The 21737-nt window shown below is 45.7% G+C and overlaps 1 protein-coding gene across 2 annotated transcripts in view; it reads left to right on the top strand.

The window, feature by feature from the left end:
• Nucleotides 1-161: 161 nt before the first annotated feature.
• lmx1bb (LIM homeobox transcription factor 1, beta b) overlaps nucleotides 162-21737 on the top strand; it is a 46427-nt gene continuing 24851 nt past the window's right edge. Inside the window, exons 1-3 of one of the 2 annotated variants that reach the window (XM_046386794.1) lie at nucleotides 162-562; nucleotides 881-1003; nucleotides 1425-1611. In XM_046386794.1, the coding sequence (XP_046242750.1) occupies nucleotides 934-1003; nucleotides 1425-1611 (257 nt within the window). In that variant the 5' untranslated portion in view covers nucleotides 162-562; nucleotides 881-933. Of the gene's footprint in view, nucleotides 563-593; nucleotides 1004-1424; nucleotides 1612-21737 lie in introns of those variants that run through there. The other variant, XM_046386793.1, reaches the window with a different exon arrangement.

The raw sequence follows: 21737 nt of genomic DNA, 5'->3' as shown, positions 1-21737 counted from the left end.
CTTTATCACTGCTGAGTGGGGAGCAGATATTTTAAAGGAAATATTAAGCTGAATAATCTCCACAGCGTGCGTGATCCAACAGTTATTATTATTATTATTATTATTATCATGTAGTGTCAGAGAGCTTGCTGGCCTTGTGTGAGATCTCACTCCTCTGACTGTGTGTGTGTGTGTGTGTTGTTATTGGACTGTGTGTGTGCAGCGCACTGTACTCTGCTCCAATAGCATCCCAATGCCAGTGAATGGGGGGGAATGAAAAAAGTGTAGCCATGCATGCAGGAGTGGGAGGATCCACTCGCTTCAATCTCGATCTCAGACTTTTGCAGCGACTGGGGCACAACCAACCAACCGTCTGCGTTCCTTCCAGAGAGTTACAGCCGGGACGTCTTACGTACACACACACTCTCTGTCCTGTTGTGTGTGTGTGTTTTTTATGGGGGATTTGTTGTCAACTTTGTCTTCTTTTTCTCAGCCTTAACGAGTGTGTGATTGCGTGAAGAGCTCGTGCCGTCGGCTTTGCGGAGGAGAAGATAAGGCTCCCTCAGCCCTCTGATCCTAACAGGTGACTGTTCACAGACTTTTTGTTGTTTTGCTTTGTGTCTCCACGCTCCTCTGACGCATCGGGGATTTGCGTGGCCGCCTCACGCCGCCTTTACCTCGTAAACTGTTGCGAGCATCAGAGGCGAGTCTGTTTTTTGTGCTTTTCTTCTCCTTAAGCTTCTGCTTTTCCTCCGCCGAGCTGCTGTCTGTGTGTCGTGCGGGACTCAGACGGCTTCAACAGGTTTCAGCCTCGCTCTTCCTCCAGAAAACAGGCTTTAGTGTGCCGCGGGGCTCCTGTCCCTTGTCGAGTCTGACCGTGTTCTTATGGATATTGCAACAGGTCTGGTGTCACTGGAGCGGCTCTCCGCGGGACAGCAGTCCGAGACGTGCATCATGCTGGACGGCATTAAAATTGAAGACCATCCCCTGCGATCGGGACAGGCCACGCTCGGAGTCATGCTCGGTGAGTCCTTAGCTGGATTGTGAGCCTCAGCAGATGAGTGAGTCCAGCTCCTGTGTGGATGTCATTACTGTGCCTGCATGCTGGTTTGTTTCCTGCCGCGAAAACCGGCAATAGACCTCACATTTACGCACGCAGAAATGTCACAACAGAGATTATAGTGCCGTTTTATTTTTGTATATGTTAAATCCTGAGCCACTCAGACATCCGAGGGACGGGTGTGTGTGATGTGACCTGCAGGCCTTAGTGGAGAGAAAATTAAATTCACGCGTTAGAACGCGCTGTTTTGATTCGCTGAAATAGCACACAGCTTCCCCTCTGAGTGCAGGCCTTTAGAGTTCTGAACCCGACACTACAGGCCTTCTCTCCTCTCTGACGGGTCGTTCCCTCCCTCCAAACCCCAAACCCCTCTGCCGTTTTGCAGGGACCGACTGTCACCACCCGTCGGTGTGTGAGGGATGCCAGCGTCCCATCTCCGACCGCTTCCTGATGAGGGTCAACGACTCGTCGTGGCACGAGGAGTGTTTGCAGTGCACCGTGTGTCAGCAGCCCCTCACCACCAGCTGCTACTTCAGAGAGAGGAAACTTTACTGCAAACACGACTACCAACAGTAAGCACACGCATTTCCGCCAGCGAGCCTCTGCTGGCTCCTCTTGCGTTTCTTTGCACATCGCTTGGTGTGTTTTTGAAATAGAAAAAGACGCCGTGGTGGCTTTTGGATGGCCTGGAGGCCTCGCCTGTGTGTGTGTGAATGTGTGTGTGAGTGTGAGACAGAGAGCGAGATCCACGGTGCAAAAATACAGCGTGAAAAGTCAGCTAATGCGAGGTCTCATTTGACTTTTACTAGATTTAATTCACGTAAAAATACACACACACAAACGTATCTCCCACTCTGGATATTTGGTATAAATGAGCCTGTGGTCGCTGCTGAAGTTTAATTTGCTTTTTGCAAAATTAACAAAAAAAATGTGAATGAGCAGAAGGAACAAGTGGAATTAAATACGAGCTTTGAAAAGGGATTTTTTAAAATATAAAAACGCTGAAGTGTGCGGCGCTTGTTGTGTCGTCTCCATATTTCCACCGTTTGGTCCCCGCGGGAGGAGCGCGTTTTTTTGCCGAAAAGATGCGCGCAGTCTCGGCTTCCCTCTGTCCTGTGTGGCCTTCCTCCATCACCACCAGCCGCTTCACCTCCATCCACAACATGGAAACCAGCGTTTCTGTACAGCGCGCTTTGGATTTATTTTCCCGTCAGACAGCATCCTTTTATTCTGAAAACCTGACCCCCATTCGCTTTAAATATTACAATTTTAAATTGACCTTTTGTTTAATTTGACCCTCGCATTTTAACATGTTTTTTTTTTCAATTACTACTTTTAATTTATTGTATTCAATTTTATTTTATTGGACGTTCTGACTTTTATCATTTAACAATTTAATGTTTTGATGAAAAACTATTCGCGCTTTTCTTTTTAAATTCGGTCCATGTGAGTTAAACCTGCAAGCCAAACATTTCGATAATTAAGGGGAATTATTAGGCTAAAAGAACACAAACACACACTCAGCTTTTTAAAGGCCTTAATAATTCGCCGTTTGGAAAATATTTTGTGTTAATTACAACAGGTGATACGATTAAATGCTGCTTTTTAAAATTTGATAATTTATTTATATAACGCAATTTATAAAAAATAAATTGATACGAATAAATAACAGTAATAAGAGCAGTATTGAAATAAATTTCAGCTGCTAAAAATGATCTAAAAAAAATAAGGCAGGAACTGGTGTTTTGTTGGTTTTTTTTGTTTTTGTTTTGTTTTGTTTTTATTGATAGTGAATTACAATAAAGTTTGGTTTTCTAATTCAGGCCTGTGACAGGAAGTAGCATGACAGCCATTAGCTGTGGAGTAAGATACATTAGTAAATTGAATTAGTGAATTATCACACAGCAGAGATGGCAGATGTAGTAAATATTGAGGCTGAGGGCTGCTGTTTGGCTGCCCTGTGCTTCTCATCGCATGAGCGATTTTTCATGCTTGTCACTAAATTTTCAGCTTTTTTGTGTGCGGCCCTTTGAACGATTCTGCTTCGATTAACCGGGACATTGTGGATCTCTGCTAGATGCCTTGCAAGCAACAAAGAGTTACATCTATTGCCGTGCGTGCCATTCATCCAGCTTTGTGACAGGAGTGTAGTCGGCTGATAACAATGGAAAAATTCATAGCGGTAACTAAGGGATACGGGAGTCAGGGCGTCACGGCTCAGAGGTGGCTGCAGGCTCTTTCTCCTGCCTCTTCCAGCTCTGCCTGCCTGTAGTTTATTTAGAAGATTTTGTTTGGTGCGTGTGAGGAGAAGAAGATCCATTTTGCTTCTGAATTTCCTGCCGTTTTGTTTCTGCTTTTGAAGCTCCACTGACACCGTTTTCCCCCCACTTTCCTCTGCTGTGGCAGGTCCCATCACCCCCCCAGCCAAACACAACAGCCTGCTGGGCGACACTCACGCTCTGTTATTCATCACGTCTTTTAATTCTTCGTCCTCTTTCTGCTCCACCTTTTCCTTTGCCCTGCCCAGGTTAAAAAGCTAGCTGGAAGGCCCCCTCCATCAAACCAGTATCTCCTTTTTTTTTCTTGTTTATTCCATCTGCATTGATGGGATACTTAAAGATGTAATTGGCACCTTTTTGACTTTTATGACACCCATTTAAGATGCATTTGTCAGCCCACAAACTGCTCTGGGCTGCGAGGAGAGCTCCTAACCTTACGGAGGTCTTCGTGCCTAATTACATTCCTACAGCAACTGATTCATGCCCCGTAATCAGCTCTCACTAGCCATAATAAATCAAGGAATTGGCAAGCAGTCTTTTTTGGCACCTTTGGAGCAGGTTTAAGTGCAGACGAGGGAAAACAATTGTGTGCTGTGTTATTAAAACTCCCACCAACGCTGCTCAACACATCTTGCTCTGTATAGTGCAATTATATAGTAACAAGATTGGGCTTTATTTATCCCATATGTTTGCCTCTTTTTATGCCATGCAGCTGACCTGTGCTGATGGTCCCCGTCTTTATGTGAAATTGTGAATATTTCCGACAGCTTGAGATTCAGCATCCAAATCAAACAAACAAACAAACAAACAAAAAAAAATGTGCAGACGTCAGGCATATTTTCCAGAAGGGGAAAAATTAAATTTAAAATATGACAATACAGCACTGCATGTTGCAGGAATATTTCACAGCAAGTTTGATTAAAAAAAAATAAAAAAAAATTGAAAGCCAAATACGCAAAGCTGTCAGTTGGACGGCAGCCATAGCCGTAGAGGAGGAACAGGCTGGAACGAGACGGGCGGTATGTAAAAGGTAGAGTGGAATTAAACCACCCTGAGAGAGTTTGTTGTGCCCTGGTGTTTGGAGGTCAATTATACATCATTAGAAAGAGGGAGATGTTTTCCCCGGGGAGACCTTCCCTCTAACCAAGCAGATGCTTTGAAGGCAGCCATGTAATAAGGCCTATCACTGACCCGAGTGTCGGACAACACCCCTGTAATGGACTGCCTCGTTAGAAACTGCCATGGGCTCCATCCACAAAACATAACATTAACTAACTGTATTGTGCACCGTGCTGCCTGCGTTTGGGTCCTGCTGATGCAGAAAAACATTGCATTCCACAGTGGATTTTTTTTTTCCACGCTCTATAAAGTTTTACTGTCTAGCAAAATGTTATTTTAGAATGTTTCGTTTGTAACGCATCCAGATACGTCAGATTTTTTTTTTTTTTCAAAAATGTTCCGATTCACGTGCTGTAAGCACAATGAAAATTTAGGTCACGGTAGTATGAGTAGTAGAAAAACACAGCGAGCGGTGATGAAGCCATAAAAGCAGAGCTGCCTGTCTCGTCTGTGCTGGACGATCCCCCGGTGTGCTGAGAGGTGCTTTTCAGAGCTGTTTGCAGTGCCCTCCTGTGAAATTGTTGTTTTTTAATTAGCTGTGCTTGGGACGCTGCAGCAGTGTGTGTGTGTGTGTGTGTGTGTGTGTCGGATAGATGCTGACGGCTGGCTTTCTGTGTTAGCTCACAGAGTGTGTGTGTGTGTGTGTGTTTTACTCACTCTGGGACACTCCCGTGTGGCCTGGCACTTTGTACACACTTATATGCACAAAAAAGAGAAAACAGAAACTCGGATGTACTTTGCGTTGTCAACCCAGCTGGGCTGCACTTAATTAAAGAGTGTCCTCAGTCCTGCTCGAGCGTTTCAGAACGCTGCTCTGATCCGTGTCTTCATTTGTGCACCAACCTTTGTTTCTAACTTTTAGCTACTTTCAGCTTTTCCTTTTTTAATTCTCCCTAAAAAGGGTAAAAATGTGTCTCTAGCCACTGCTCTTGGGTAAATAAAAGAGGACCTCTACGGAGAGACAAATCTAATGTTAGAAACACTAAGCCAGATAATATTGCTTCAGCTTGCTGGGATTTTTAGTGCTCGGCGAGGAGCTAGCTGAAGCTGGCCCCGTTCCTCTGTAAGGAAGTATTGGGTTTTATGTCAACATGGCTCGGCCTGTCCCTGCAGCACACTAGGATGCATCATCTGTCATCTCATGGTCTGCTAACTGCCCCCCTCCCAACATATTCAGACCCATTAAAGGACCTGTTGGAGTGCTATTTATTTGCATCATTAGTTACATCTTGGATCCTTTTTTTTTTTTTTTGTTCTTTCTATTTCCTACAAATAGCTCTTTGATAAATATTTGATTTCAACATATCGTTTTACATGTTTATGTGAATAGTGCAGTTATAAATTTAGCACCAGCTCCATCCATAAAAGCTTCACTAGTCTGCTGTGTATATTCACTGGATGCTCTTTTGCGACGCCGTCACTAAATCTTCAGTATTATTTCACGAAATCAGGTGATTTCGTGAAGGCTTACGTTATACAGGCCTCGTGTTTTAAGGGAAATGAGTGGGTGCAGTGTGTGTGTGTGTTGGAACACAAAGCACTTTGCAGAGGACGCTATGGGAAGCCACAGAGGCTCAGCCACGGTAATGCCCATCACCACTTTAGAGGCCAGACTGGTGGCGAGGGATGTGGAACGAAGTCTCTGTGGCTTTGTGTGGGGGGAGCCGTAGTGCAGAGGAGGAGAAGGATCTGCAGAGGGATCTGCCTGGTGTGCTCACATTACGCTGGATGATAGCAGAGGGGTGCAGAGGAACTCAAGCATGCAATTTGTTGGTAGCCACAATTTAACCTCATCTCCTAAAGCCGGCTGTTAGGCAGCCAGTGGGACATGTCAGTCAATCGGGAATGCTAATCAGTGACGGTGCAGAGAAAGCCCTCGGCTCGACGACGCGCTGATTTTCATTACTGGCTCGGAGTCCTCGGGCCTTCAGGTTTATTTTCACAGCATGACAACTCTTCATAACAAAAAGGAAGGCTACCACAAACCATTAAATGCAATTTACAAATTAGATTTTGGCTAAATCTGTGAAATGCTGTAATAGTCTTTCATAGTCGCGAAATACACTCACTCAGCAAATGTTTTCTATTTCAATTTGCCACGTTAAATGTTTAAATCAGAGGAATGAATCATTTTCAGTTTGCCGAGCCCAAATCGCTCATTTCAAATATCTTTTACGGCGTGTCGATAACATTTACAAAATTACATTCCCACATTTAGCTCCGTTTCAGGGCTGTTTGTGTCGTTTTGCCTCTGCAGTTTGGAGGTGGCCCACACTTGTTTCTCCAGGCAGCCTGGTCGAACGTGCATGAGAAATTGAGACATGGCCTCTGCTGCTGGCTCGCAGTATTGCTGCTGGCCCCAACTGTGTATATGTGATCCCACTCTGGAATGTTTTTCCAACACGTAGGCTTTTCACAGATACACTAGAGAGGACTGGCATCATAGTGGCAAGTGCTGCATTCAGACTGTTGTGTGCCCAAGGCTTACTCTCACACTCACGTCACACATTCTAGCTCTACATGGGAATGGGCAGAGCAGTGTGTTTGTCTACATACACCCCAGGTTTTTGAGAGGGTGTGGGTGCACGTGTGTGTGAGTGTGTGTGTGTGTGTACACTTGCTTCCTCTCTGTGCTCCCTTCTTTCTTTGTTTCTAATGTAAGCTCCCTCCACCGGCTCACATTCACTCCCTCTGTGTTTTAAGGATACATTTCAGCACCTCATCATCGTTTCTGCTTGTCAAATTCAAATTTCTGCAGAGTAGATTTTTGTAAAACACATTTCTTTGTCTTTCTTTTTTCTTTTTACTTTTCTCTTTTTTTTCCCTTTTACCCCTTTTAATCTTCATCAAATGAGATTAGCCCCCAAATACCGGTATTCCTGCCCAAAGTGACTGACAGAGATTTGCACTTTTATCATTAAGTGTGACACTAAGCTGGTCGGCGCTTTGTCTTGAATGGAGGGTCTGACGGAAACGGGGGCTCCTAATCCTTTTATTTGTGTCAGGCCCAGAAAGGGGGGAAGAATGGGGCCGGGGCGGGATGGGGCTGCAGAATGCCACGGCCCTTAGTCCCCTCCAGACCCGGCCTCCACAGCCAAGTGAGCATGAGACTCATCTTATGTGGTCTATGCACTCGAGCGGACGCACACACATTTGTGCATCTACAGTATGTCAAAATGTTTGCTCAAGCACATAAAGACGGTGTACACATGCATATGTTCGCCCGCCTCTGCAGCCGGTCACACAGCTCAGATCTGCTCGCGTCCGTCCGTGAGTGCATGGACTGCAGGAGCGGAGGTTCGGTCTAGGATGAGATTAATAAAGTTTGCCGGTTTCCTGGTCGAGGTCCAGCGCTAGGCTTTTGTCTGCAGCTCACATTGGGGTTGTGGGGCTTCAGCTCCTTTTGTCTGTGCACCCTCGTGGTAATCCATCTCCAGCGGGAGTCCCCTGGGGCACTTTATTTACTCATTCAACTGTTTGGAAGTCTGTTAGACTGCAGATCAGATGCAGTGAAACCAATGTGATTACTTTAACCAGCACTTCCAGATTCCTGCCCAGCATCTCCTCTCGCCCTGAGCCGGGGTGCTCTGCAGGTGGGAGGAAAGGTCCTCGCCGACTCGTCCCTCGTCTGTCTGTCCCGTTCACCAGCACATCCAATATTCTGTTATGAAAACCCTGCATTAGGTATTGAACCTCCTGTGCCCACGCACTGCAGAGCTGACTTGATTCTTTTATTATCCTTGTGTGTTTGTTATTTCCTCTCGTGCATCTCAAAAATACAAGCTCCAAAACCGGTGGCTGGCATTTGTCGAGTCTCTTCCTCAGCAGACCATAATTCAGCACCATAGAGTGTGGTGTCACAGTGTAAAAACTAACATCTAAGTTTTATTGCAAACAATGAGATGGATTTGGTGATCCATCCATCAACATAAACCCAGAACTATGTATTTGGGGCTAACCCCCGTGTTAAACCGTTGCAGGCTGTCAGGCTCTGTGAATTTACTCTCCGTCTCTTCCCGCTGGCGTAGCTGGGGAATATGGTTGAAATCAGCTGCCAGGACCAGCATCCACAGCGAAGGCTCTTTAAACTCGCTGTTTAGAACCAGCCGCTGATCGGCGATGGCTGTCTTGGCAAGAAAAATAAACTCGAAGGAAAACAGTGCAGATTGGGTTTCTGGGCATCTGACTCACTCCTGTCCTCTCTGACCGGCCCCCCCACAGCAAGCCAGCATGATTTGTGCATGAGGTCCCGTGACCCATGGAAGCTTCAAAAAGCAGCGAGGGGAAATATTTGGATGATCCTGATGGGGGGAGTGGAGACGTGGGAGGGAGGCAGAGATGGTGGGGGTTTGGTAAGAGCGGGGCTAAGCAGTGTAAGGCAATGCAGATGTGGAGAATCTGCAGTGCAGCCGTGATGACAGGCGAGTGTGTGTGCCAGGAAGATCCCTGCCCATCCTGGACTCCTACCACCAGGACCAGCGCCCCTTCAGGACGACTGTAGCACAGAGACATCACGCTCTGACTAAAGAGGTGACCGACGGTGGAAGAATCTGAGGGTGGTGGGTGAATCAGGGGGTTGGAAGGGGCTTCAATAGAAGAGACTTTTTATCATCAGGTACCATGCCATGATACTGATCGTCCCCCCCACTCTCCCCCCGTTGTACACCCCCGATCCCTTCTCCTCTCCCTTTACCTTTCCTCTGCTGGCTGGATATTAATATTTCCCAGAAAGCTGCTACAATACGTCTTCTCGGGAAATTCCACGACTCCTGAACGCCGCAAAATGATCTGGTGTCTATGAAAGGGATGGATAAGGGGATAAAACATAAAGATTTTTCAAAGTGTTTTTTGTGCATATGTTATTTCGTAGTGCTCTCTGGATGGAGATTTCCATTCTGTTGCCGTGATAAGAGAAATGTGTTGCTGCAGGTGAAGGCTGACTTGTTTGCTCTATTCATCTAAATTTTCTCCTCTAGCTGATAGTATTGTTCGATTCAACCTCGTGGCCTCATAGCACATTATTTATGCACAGAATCTGCCTCGGGGGCCAGTTGGAAACCCCACTGAACAGAAATAGCTGTAGTAGACTGAGGCTTGATGCAAACCCAAACTCAGCATTTATAAAAGCAAAGCTGCGGTCTGAGGCTACCTCAATCATTCTTTGGCCTCTGTGCCTGTCGCTGCCTCCTCCTGAGAGTGGGTGGGTTGACTGACCCCCAGGGTGTCTGTCTGCCTTAACGTTGGCCCTGCAGGCCCGGCCTCACAGGGGAGCGCCGGCCCCGGGCCGGAGTTGTGCTCTGAAACCAGAGCTCCAAAGTTGTGTTGTGATCCCAGCTGGAGAGACAGCTCTGGCTCTGAGCGAAGCCCTCTCGCAGCATGCAGCCGGGGTCACCGGTGGCCTCTCAACCTCCATCACTCCGCTGTGCTTCTGCACAGCACCGACTAGGACTGTATTATTTATTGACCCGCGGTCTTTGCTTCTTCTAAAGGCTCTTTCTCGTAACAAATATCAGACAACTGAAGTTTTGATGAGGTCATGTTATCAATTACATCTGGCTCTGGAGGTTAAACTACACGAAATGTTGGTTCTGCCTAAGCAATTTTCTAGATGAATGTTTCAGATGGCTTGTGCTGTCAGTAATAGCACTCTGTCAGTGAAAACACAACGAGACCTTCATCTGTTATGTCTATGTTGGACAGTCTCACATTTAGACTTTAATCTGCAAAGTAACCAGAAAATCTGGCTTTAGGAAAAAACGCCGCTCTGTGTCTTTGTGGTGTGAATGTGTCTTCATGTCTTCTGTTTTTACAACATGTTTATCTCTTGGTGTCTTATGGGTTCCAGCTTTACTTTGCATTTATTTATTTTTTTTGCATTCCTGTGTGAATGTGCCTGCATGTGTGCAGTCATATGTGTGTGTGTAGCGGGTCTGTCCCTCGGCCAAGCGTCCAACGTGCTGTTGGCAGGCGACACAGTCTGTGGATTCTCCTCTTGGTCGTGCTGCTCTGGAGGCAGAGAGTGGTGCGTGCCACCCAAACCACCACCGCCGCCACCACCACCACCCCTGCCTATCATCAGCAGACCGGCCCTCTCCCTGCTCTCCCTGCTCTCCTTTTCCTGGGCCCCAGAGCCTGGGCTGTGGCCTGTGGATGAGTGCTACATCCTGGCTGTCAGCACAGGGGTTAGCTGGGGATTGGCCTGCGGTGGAAGTGCAGTATCAGGCCCTGTCTGTCAGCTCCTCGTTCCACTTCCTCCCGCCCCTCAGCGCTGGCTGCAGACAGTGGCACAAACATACGCTGGGCTGTGACTGACTCACATCTCTGGCTTGAAAATGAAAGGATCTCCCTCAGAATAGGCATATTCATAGCCATGCCAGTGAAAAGGGGCTGTTAAAAACCCTTAAGTGCTCGGGTGTTGTGTTTTTAAACAGACCGCAAAAGCTTTGACAGACGGTTTGCTATTTCACCCAGTATTTCATTTCAGGTACTTTTAACTGTCACTTTCTGACTTCCGAGGAGCGACCACTCAGCCACAGCGTGTATTTGTATACAGTTACAGCTAACTTATTTCTTTTTCTTTCTGAGAGAGCCATCCTCATTTACCACATTGATAAATGTTAGCAAAATGCCATTCAAGATATTTTATAAGTCGTCGCTCGTTTATTTTCTGCCAAGATTTTGATTTTGTGCGCCTCCACTCTGCGTGAGGATCACATTATCTGATAGACACACACGCACACACAGGTACATACGTGCTCACACACGGACACACATCTGTACTGCACATGGTAGCAAACAGGCCTACACATGTCGGAGGATTTGCGACCATAATCAGATTAATTGGTCCATCTCTCCTTGGAAACATCACATATACACATGCATGAAGGCCTCTGGTAGCTTTCAGCTGCACGCTGCTTACACTAACCAGAGGCCAGACAGCAGGCGCAGGGTTCGCCAGGGTCACGGCACGCTCTCCGCCATCAGTATCTCTTTATGGCTTACATGTTCGAAAAATTATTACAGCCTCGTTCTGTCTGACAGAGGAGGAATTTCGATCTGCTCCTCCTGAGAGTTCCGGCTTTTCCCCGAGTTACATTTGACACAGACAACTTTTTTTTTTTTTTGCATGCAACATAAACATGAAAGTTGGTGTTGCTTGGCATAAGCCTCGTCCTCTTCAAAGACACGCACTTGGCCTTTGCGTTGAATATTAGAAGTACATTAATCCTTATTAACATTCTTCGGGCTCAGGACGCAGCCTGTGTTTTTCTTATTGCCCACAAGTATGTTTATGTCAGGGACCATCTACACACATGCTGCTGTTCAGGACTCTATGATTTCAGTTTTTAGCCTCACCACAACTTATACATAGGAAAGAGTAAGCTGTCTGTTTTTCTTTGTCCTTCAAAACTCCACACACTTGTGTTTGGATGTATTTTAGTTATTATTCTATGTTGAGGACAGCTGAAGAGTCGGGTAGTTTGATAGAATAGAAACGACACCTGCTTTGAGCAACACGTGTCCATTTGAACACCACACTCTGCTATTAAGAGTGCATGAAAACTAGTTAAGAAAGAAGCAGTTAGCCAAAACTAATGGATAAGTGATTGAAAGTGCTAATGGTTGAAATGGTAGAAATAAACCAATAAAAGCAATTTATAAATGGCTGAAATAGTGAGCTAATGGTAATGGATACACAGTTGGAGTAGCTTAGAGTAAACTGGTGAAACATCCATTTATGGACTTCAGTAAGCCAACCTAAACACTGAAAGATGCATCATGCACTATTACATCCACTGTTGTATCAATCACAGTAAAATAAGACCCAGTTTAAAATCACGTCACAGCACACTGAGACCATGCGATGTGAAAGGGTACTCGAGTTCATCTGACGGGGCTGTGTGAGAGCATCTGACCGCCAGTTTAGGGGCTGGAAATGTGATATTTATGCACACAAGCAAACTTCCCCCCAAAAATAATGGTAGGACAATGACTGTATGAATCTTGTGTAGTCTTGTTTATTTTATCCATCTCCAAATAGCAGTGGCATGTGGTTTACCAAATCAGCAAAATTCAGATAGTGTTAGATAAGCTGCCCATCACAAATTAACCTTCACGTAGTTCCTTGTGATCGTCCAAATTTTCCGTCTGCCTGTTCTGCATCATGTGGTAAGCCCCGCGCTGCTGGCACTTAAGACCAGCGAAACAACCCATAAAAATGTATTTTGCAAAAAGCCGTTTCGACCAGCTCTGGTTTTTTCACACATTCTGGGGCTAATAAGCTCTGACACACCCTAAACAACCGCCCACTCAAAGAGTACATCTAGTGTGGAGCAGTGGTTTGGTGTCCAGGGGAAGCATGTGGTTCTGGAGCCAGAGACGGAGTCGTGCCCTGCCGTCCCACAGAGATGACAGGAAGATAAGAAAGAGAGGTGGCCTCTCTGCACAAAAACATCCCACCAGGAACTAACCTAACCTGGGGGAGAAGAGGAGGGCTACAGGACTCTTGTCAAAATCTATCCTTACTGGAAGAAAATCTGCAGAAAAAGAGCAAAGAAAACACTGTCTGCACTGTCTGTAGTCACCCAGTAGCCACCAGAGTCCTCTGCAAGATGTTCCTGTGGTATCACAAACATCCATATCAGGTTTATACTACAACAGCATACCTCAGTGTGTCACAACGTTGGCTTCTTCTAACCAACAGCCACAGATATAAAGAAGGGAGGGCTCGGACTAAGTACAAGCGACAGACTCTTGGCAGCCGTTGAAGCTGCATTATAACTTAGAAAACCGCTTATAGTTTGCAACATTCGAGAGGGCGAAGTGAAAAGGTAGCCATTTCTCCTCGGAGTCGATGCGTAATGAGGCAACCGTAGGGAAGCAGTAACAGCGAGCGGTTTGTGGAAGCGGCACTAACGCGGGGATCAGCAGCATTAAAAGAGATTTACACCCCCAGCTCTTCAACAGTTTTCTTTTGCTCAATGGTTTCTCTTTTACAGATATTTCAAGGAAGTAATAAACTGCACTGACAAGCGTTCGAGTGGCTTTGAAACATCCCTCATGGGCAACAGAGCTCCATCACTTCTATCACAGTGCCTTTGCTCTGGGTCATTATTTCTGCCAAAGTCAGCCTGTTTCTCTCTGTTAACAGCATTTGGCCTCTCCTGGATATTATGATCAGCTTGTTGTTGTTTATGTCAAAGAAATGTTGCGTAACTAACTCTAATACATCAAGCTCTATGCTCTTCCCGAGGGCAAGTCAGTTCAACATTTATCTCGTTGTGAGTGGGGTTTTTTTGCCATGCGGTTTAGGCCTACAGACTGTTTTTCCTGATGGTTAAGTTCTTTTGAAGCCGTCTGCATGGTCCAGAATGAGGCCCTGCACAGTGTAGGATGTCATACTCCCACTGTGCTGACCAACATGCTCTGTGGGCCTTGATGTGCCTATAACATTTAATGATACTTTGGCAAATGCTAATGGAAACTCTTACTTTGCCTAGCAATCACATTTCATTCCCTTCTCTCTGGTTACTCTCTCTCTCTTTTTTTTTTTTTTTTTTAATCTACCGTAATTATTCATTTGCCTCTTTGATAAGTATGAACCCGTGGCTGAGAGAGACGAGTGGAAGGAATATGCATTATCTGCTAATTATTAAGATAAAGGGTGGGATAAATAAACCAGAACGAAAGGGAACATTTGTCTTGAGTAAGGCACGGTTCCCCGTGTTCTGCTTCCCCACAGCGTGAATGTTTGTCCCGCTGGGATAGCAGAACATCACAGAGTGTCTCTTTGGATGTGGAGCTGGGACCCGGGTTGGCGAGGTACTGAGGAGGAGCAGGAGGAGGAGGCGAGGGGTCGGTCATGCCGTGGCACGTACGCGTCTCAGTGTGGGATGAGGAAACGCACAGGTTCAAGAAGAAACAGCCTGCTTCTGATTAGTCACTCTGATCCGCGGTGATAAACAATTCCTGTGGTCTCCTGCTCACAGAAACATCACTGGCAACGGCTGAGTGTTCACGGGAGGTTTGTGTGTTTTGTATGTATGCTCAGACATGCAGGCTTGGAGAATATTTCCAAAAATATGATTTAAACAATCAGCATCTCATCAAATATAGAATGAGCTCTGATTTATCTGGATGGATGTGGACCTCCATTATGTTAATTCAAGCCTGAAATGGAAAAATCTGATGTTCTTACGGTCTAGAGTGACATCAGAGTTGTAATTTGCAAACCAAAACATGAGGGTTTGTGGTGATTTTATTAACTATTGTGAGATAGTCGCATGTTTAAAGGGCAGAGAAGATAAAAAAAGAAGACTCATAGGCAGAGGGTGATGGAGGAGTTTTAAAACATTTCGCTTTTAAAGTTTGTTGTCCTCTTTGCCCTTCCTGGTAACAGGCAAATTTATCTGTAGCTGCACTTCCGTGCAGATGCCTGGCATCGGGCCTCGCAGTGATAAAAACGTCTTCAGAAGGTAAGTGTTTATGGTGAGGATCGGTAAGGTTAGCAGGATCAAAGCTCTGTTGAAAGGACATTAAACAAAGAAACAGGAATAATAAACAAAACAGCCAGTTAGTCATACCATCAGATTTATGACATCTAGAAACCACGTCAGGGAGAGGTTCTTTACTGCTGTTAAAAAGCAGCCTCCATGTCCCAAAAACCAGGCCAGTTTAGTAAAAAAGAACAATAGCAGCGAGGGAGGGAGGGAAGCATCTGAGATTTCACACCACAAATGCACAGTGGATCTTTTTTTTTTCCCACTTTTGTGTTTTGTTTTTTTTTTTTTTTTCTTGTTCGCTCTCTGTGAATTTCTGGGTTTGTGGGGGGGGATGCTGAAATGCTGAGCCTCCCGTCTGCCTCACGAGGAAAAAGCCTTGTGTATGGCTCGGCCTGGGTTCTCTCTGGCTCTGGCGCTCGTCGGCCGGGAACGGCTGACTGAGTTGACTGTTTCAGCTAGGCATGTTCACCAATGCCCCCTGAATCCCTCCCCTCAGCCTGCACTTCAGCGCCAGATTACACTGGGCAAAGTTAATAAGTTAATAAATACATTTCACTTTTTAGACCTCAGGGAAGTAAAGTCATGTGTTTGTTTTTGTTTTCTTGTGTGTCCATGGTTGAATGAGGGTTTTGGCAGTTGTGGGCCTGTAGGAGTCCTGCAGGAGTGGGAGTGGTGAACCACCTGGGTCTGCCATTCCCGTCCTGTCTACTCATTTGCTTGCGGCTATAGCTTTAAGTGGGAATTATTACTTGGGAGATAAGTATGGAGATAAGTCGGCCCTTTCCTGAAGATATATGAGGTGTCTGGACACTAGCAGAGGTGCACCTGACCTGGAAACGAATGGTGTGAAGGTACAAGTGCAGCACATGAACCTCCTTTTTCATCCCGACCCTGTGATCACGCAGATATCACGAGGTGCACACAGCTACAGTTTGGGGCTTTTATTGCATTTGATTTGGTGTTTAGGTTAAAACATCAGTACTTTCAGTGTTGTGGCACTCCAGATGTGATGGGGACAGTATGAAAATTGTTGTGTGAGAAGGGAGGTTGAACCTTTCACTTTCTCTTTACTCAAACGCAGTACTTCAGTACTGTGAATTGCCATGTATTTTCATTTTCTGAGTCTTTGGAGGAAAATGATAGTTAGTATTAGTATTTTGCATTAATTTAGTAACGTTATTTACTTTGTAGATTCACATTATTCATACTAATTATATGTTATATTTATTTATTTTTTATTTGCAGTACTGATAACCAAAATAATTTTTAGTATCGGATTCAATAATCATGGCGATCATTCGATAAGCATGCGGGCTAATGATTGGTCTACTCTGATCTGAATTCTCTCAGAATTCTCTGATAAAACTGTAATTTTTTTTTTTGAGATATATTTCACAGTAGTATCACAGTATCATTACAACTCAAGTCACCATTAATAACTAAAAGAAGCTAAGCATAAAGAATTTAAGATGGTGTGCCACTGAACACCAATATTTTAATTATTTTTTTTTAATTATTAATTTGAAAGGGAGCATAAAATATCAAATGAAATATTCATCTTTGGTGAGAAAAAGTTAATATATCTTTCCCTTGCTCTCCCAAAAAAATCAGACTGTAATCCCTTCAGCAAATGAATGCATACAAATAGTGGAAATATATATCTATATATCTATGGATATAGATATATAGATGCATATCTATATACAAAAACTCCCTAATCCCCCCTCCCCCAAACAATAATTTATGTACAGTCCCTAAATGCTGTAATAGTTTATAAAATGTGGAATCTGCACATTTTTTGCATCTTTAGCTGCATTGGAATTCAGTGCTCATCTCTAAAATCTTTATTGTCTTTGTGTGAATTATGAGCAATTAAGGAATTAGGGATTTCTGTGCGTTTTCAGAAAAGAAAATTGATTAGGTTGCAGCTTCTCTAAGGTGTGTGGGAGAAACATTCCTCCTGCTTGGTATGTTAATTCTCAGCTGCAGGGCATGTACCAGCCGTCCTTCTTTGAAGTTTCTCCTCACGTTGCCATCTCCCCTTCAGGTGAACCTGTGGCCTCTGAGCGTTTTTATTTATTAGACAATCCCTCACATGTAAAAGATGATAAAGTTGACATTTTACAGGCAGTCGACGCTTTTGCACGTTGAGGAGAGCGCTTTGTTAAACACCCCAACAAATTTGAGCTTTTACTTTTGATGGCACTTACATGCCAAAGGAGTTTGCTCACTGGATGGCTGCCAAAGCCCTAAAAAGAAGCCAGACCAGATCATTATGATCTTTACAGTGTCAGTGAAGCAAAGTACCTACAGGATCATTTTGTATTTACTTATCTCTATCACTTCTGTGATTTACAAATCCCTTCAATCCATTTGATTCATTTTTAAAACTTGCTGTGTTTTAGTGTGTGCGGCACATTTCTGCTGGTTAGCTACCTGGAACATTTCCTCTCATCTGCCAGTATTTCTTTTCTTTTCTTTTTTTTTTTTTTAATTCCTCTTCTTCTCTACTAAGAATCACTGTCAGGCAGCCAGCTAATGTCCAAAAAGGTCACCCGCTGTTATGATTGAAGCGAGCACTGGTGGTTTGACCGACCGCACAAAGTGGACTTATAGGTGGCCGGTCAGCTTGTCAGTCAGGTTGGGTGGGTTTTTTTTTAATCATTTCATCTTGGCTGGGGGGCTCTCCTGAGACCCCCGCAACGTTTAGCAGTCTGCGGCTCAGGACCCCGGGGCTCGTCTAAGCCCTGCCTGTATCCGTGCTGCCATTATTAGCTCTGCTCTCCAGAGCACACCGCTCATCTCTCCCCTGAGAGGGCGGCTGAGAAATGAAGCGCGCTGGCTGGGCGCGGCAGCGGAGGGGCCAATAGCCCGACATGGAACAGTAATTACTCCATTGATATTCCTCACACAATAACACTGTCATCTCTCATTTGCATAACCTCGCTCGGCTCGCCACGGCAGATGAATGCATATGATCTTGTCAAGAGGCTGCAGGAGTTTGGATATGAGTGGAGGGGTTTTTCTCCTCCTTCTAGGTGCTGCATTTGTTTCGAGCACACGGGATAAACTGTTTGATTATGATTAAGTTAGCAGAATGGTGAAAGGAAACCACCTTCAGAGCTCTCTGGCTCAGCTGTCTTTGTGGTATTAGAACATAAACAACAAAATGGAGAGAGGAGGCTGTGGTGTATCGGGTTTGTAACAGTGTGTGTGAGTCCACCGGAGAGAATGAGAGTGTGTTGAGGGGGTGGGTTGTCAGCGGATGTCATAGGGCCCTGTCTCAGTCCTTGGTTAATGGCCATTGGTCATAGGCTGTCTCCCCTTTATTTCTTTTGCTCTCTTGCTCTATCCTTCCAGGTCTCCCACTGGAGCAGCGCCCTCAGGCACCGCATCATTTATTGCTGTCAGGAGTCACGGGGGAGAGGAGGGGGGGAGGGAGGGGGAGCGAGGGGGAGGGAGTGCAGGAGGAGGGGGAGACAGGGAGAAGATGTGCTGCAGAGAGAAGCCTATGGAGGCGATGGGGAGAGGCAGGCACGCTAGACTGTCAAATCTCAGCCGTTGAATATTTAATGGAGCCTGGAGTGTTTATTTAGTTAGCCTGTCGATTTTTACCGCTCTGTCAATAGCGGCTCCCGTGTAGCCTGCTGATGATCTTTAGTGTCTCTTCCCCCAGGAGAGGCCAGGCACTAAATGCAATTATGGATTTTCCTGCACCGCAATGTGTTTGATATTTTTACTGATCTAATTTGCAATCTGGTAGTTTATTGTTTGGCATTTTAGTGGCGCTCAAGTGGCGAGGCAAATTTGATTTCCCCTCATAATTCTTTATAACTTCATTAATGCTGTTAGCACATTGGCACAGATCTTAAATAAAGCTTAGAGAATCATCGCATGGATGAATGCATTCCTCATTTTATTGTCTCCATGCCCCATTCTTTTTACTGATTCTGGTTCTAATTAAAAATCATCCTAGTGGTGCACTGTCTTTGTGAAATATGAAATCATAATCGGATTTGAATGGCTCCCTTCACAGAGGCATGCGTATTCAGCCAGATCTGTTGTGGGCAGAACCAAGCGGAATCAAAACAACTTTCTTTCAGTGGCATTTGGCAGCTTGAGAGACAAATGAGGGTATTAGCAACAGAGCAACAAAAGTAACAGAGGCGAAATAATGCGGGTGATTGTCTCCGAGAGAGACAGCGTGGTTTCTGTAGAGCCGTAGGATTCGAAGCCCTATGACGGATGTGTTAGTTAGAGGGGCAGCATTAGCCGTAATGCTGTTAGCATGTAGCCGTGTGAGTGATGTGCTAGTTAGATGCCCAGCAGTAGAGCTAATGGTGTTAGCGTGTTGAGCCTTCAGAGGGATGCAATCGGTTAGGCTGTGATGGATGAGTGTCGTGCCGCGGAGGCCTGCAAGCCTCCTCATTCGCCGAGCTGTCAGCCTCTTAAGTGGACGCGCACAATTAGTGCCGAAATCAGAGAGCGCTTAATCTGATGGTAGGCTTAGCATTCAGTAGCAAAAGTGGCTCATCTAGCCGGTGGTGAGTGAATGATGGCTGCTATAAAGAGAAGAGTCAGAGCGGCGTAAGAGAGAAGGGGCTGATACACATCTGTCTCATTGAGTGTTCCAGCTAATGTACAGTAAGCCGTACACGATGCTGAGACCCGCTCTTGGTTGAGAAAGCATCGACAGAGGGAAGCTTTAAGGAGTTCAACCCACCAGGTTACTTCCTCTCTGTTTTTGAAATGCAGTTAGCCTTAAAAATATGCTTTGAAATGGTTGAACCATCTGTCATCATGACACTCCTTACCTGCTGAACGACACGCATATGCTGTCGTGTGTCAAGGAAACCAGAGGACGCATTCCACTTCAGAGGTAACGAGCAGGGCGCACCTCGCACTCGGAGACGAGAGCACGGGACACGCATGAGTGACTTTCCAAAACAAACAGGAAATATCAAAGGCAGAGGTTCTGCCTCTGTGATCTCCAACAAAACCTGTTCTCGTGTGCACTCTGCAAGGCTGTCATTACGGCGACTAGATTATCGACTCGACGCAAATTACATTATTGTGTGTTTGTGATATCATATTCGTTGATCACGTGGTCGTCCTGAGAAGAAATCTAATTAGGAATTGTTTTGGATCATTGAATAAGAATACTGTCATTTCTTTGGCCGAGAACTTATCAATCAGTCAGCTAATTACTTTGGTGCTTTTCCAAATGATGTTTAAATAAGTTCTTGGAATTGAGGCGATGAGGAACATGATGGTTAACCTGTCGAGGCAGATTTAACTGGTATTTGAAAGTCTGAAGTTTAGATAAGATAAAAAATTATTAGTGTGAGAGTCGTCTGAAGGTGTTATAAATCTGCCACTTTGATGCTGTCGCCATTTGGGATGATTCACTCTGAAACGATGTGCTTTACAGCAGAAAACATGCTGCTTTTATTTGCAGTAATCCCTGCAGTTGCTTCTGTGAAGGCCCGGTCTGAATGAAAACCTTTGTTTTGTAAAGATCTTTCTGACAGCAACGATCCCCTCTCTAATTGAGGACTGTCATCAAATCAACTCCAGCTTTCGCCTCTTGCATCACTCGTGGTCTCAGAAGAACGCGGATCCTCTGGGCCAAAGCTTAATGATACGAGCCGAGATGAGGGATGTTTGTACTCCAGTCCTGTATGAAATTCATTGTCCTTATCAGCTGAGATGTGAGGCTGAGGAGGATTTCTCTCAGAGCAGGAAATGTCATTTCTCCGTAGTAGTTTATGATTCATCCCTCCACCTTTGACTAAATAATGAGGGATGACAATTAGAGCAGGCCATGGGAGGAGGAATCAAAGGGCTGAGATTCCCCTTGGCAGAGTCAGGCCTGTCTGAGTGTGCTCCCAGCAAACTGGATCCAGATGTCGGGAGGGGAGGGGGGGTGGGTCTGTGCTGCCATACGGGGCTGCTGCTGCTGCCGCCGCCGCCGCCACCACCACAGCCACACAACAGGCTCTTTCTGCCAGCCGGCCGGCCGGCCCCTTGGCCGGCCAGCCAGCCGACCGGCCCCTTGGCCGGCCAGCCAGCCGACACACCAGCCAACCTCCGTGATCGCAAACATGACAGGAGACTCTCCTGGTGAGAGGCCGGGACGGAGGGCCTCTGCCTCGAATAAAAGAATTCCAGCTCGCGGCCCTCACAGAGACAGATTTATCTAAGCCTCAGTTTGTGTCTCTATCCCTTCTTTGTCTTCCCTCGTCCTACATTTTGTGTCTCTTTCTGCCTCCTGTGCATGTGGGCTGACATATTGGCATGAAAATGTGTGCCAGCAGCTTTATGGAGTCTGTTCGCTTTTTAATTATCATCCCACTTATTGTTTTTCTTGTGCATTTCTTGCAGAAAAAGCACAACGCCGTGCGCCGCTGGTGATTTGTGTGTTGGTGCTGTTGGATGAGGGGGTCGGCTGTTGTCACTCTGTGAATCGATGATCCGCTGTGGCAGAGAAAAGACCAGCAGAGCGCTATTGATATGTTTAACAAATTAGCCCCGATGACGGCAGGTGTGATTGTGAGCGCAGCTCTGGGGTCAGCTCGTCATATGGTGGCTAACAGACACGATATTGCTGCGTGTCCTGATCTCTCCATTCCCTCACAATGGCATTAGGGGCACCCCAGGGAAATAAAGAGTCCCACTCCCCTATCCCCAGTGCTCTTCAAATTAACTCCCCAGAAGGTTAAGCTCCCTGATTCATAATTATTCAAGCACCAGCCCTCTCCACATCCACTTCCCAACCCCTCTCTCTCTCCCTGCCAC

This window comes from Scatophagus argus, chromosome 4 (genome assembly GCF_020382885.2).
Source record: "Scatophagus argus isolate fScaArg1 chromosome 4, fScaArg1.pri, whole genome shotgun sequence".
Classification (NCBI taxonomy): domain Eukaryota; kingdom Metazoa; phylum Chordata; class Actinopteri; family Scatophagidae; genus Scatophagus; species Scatophagus argus.
This window is presented reverse-complemented; position numbering and strand designations above follow the sequence as displayed.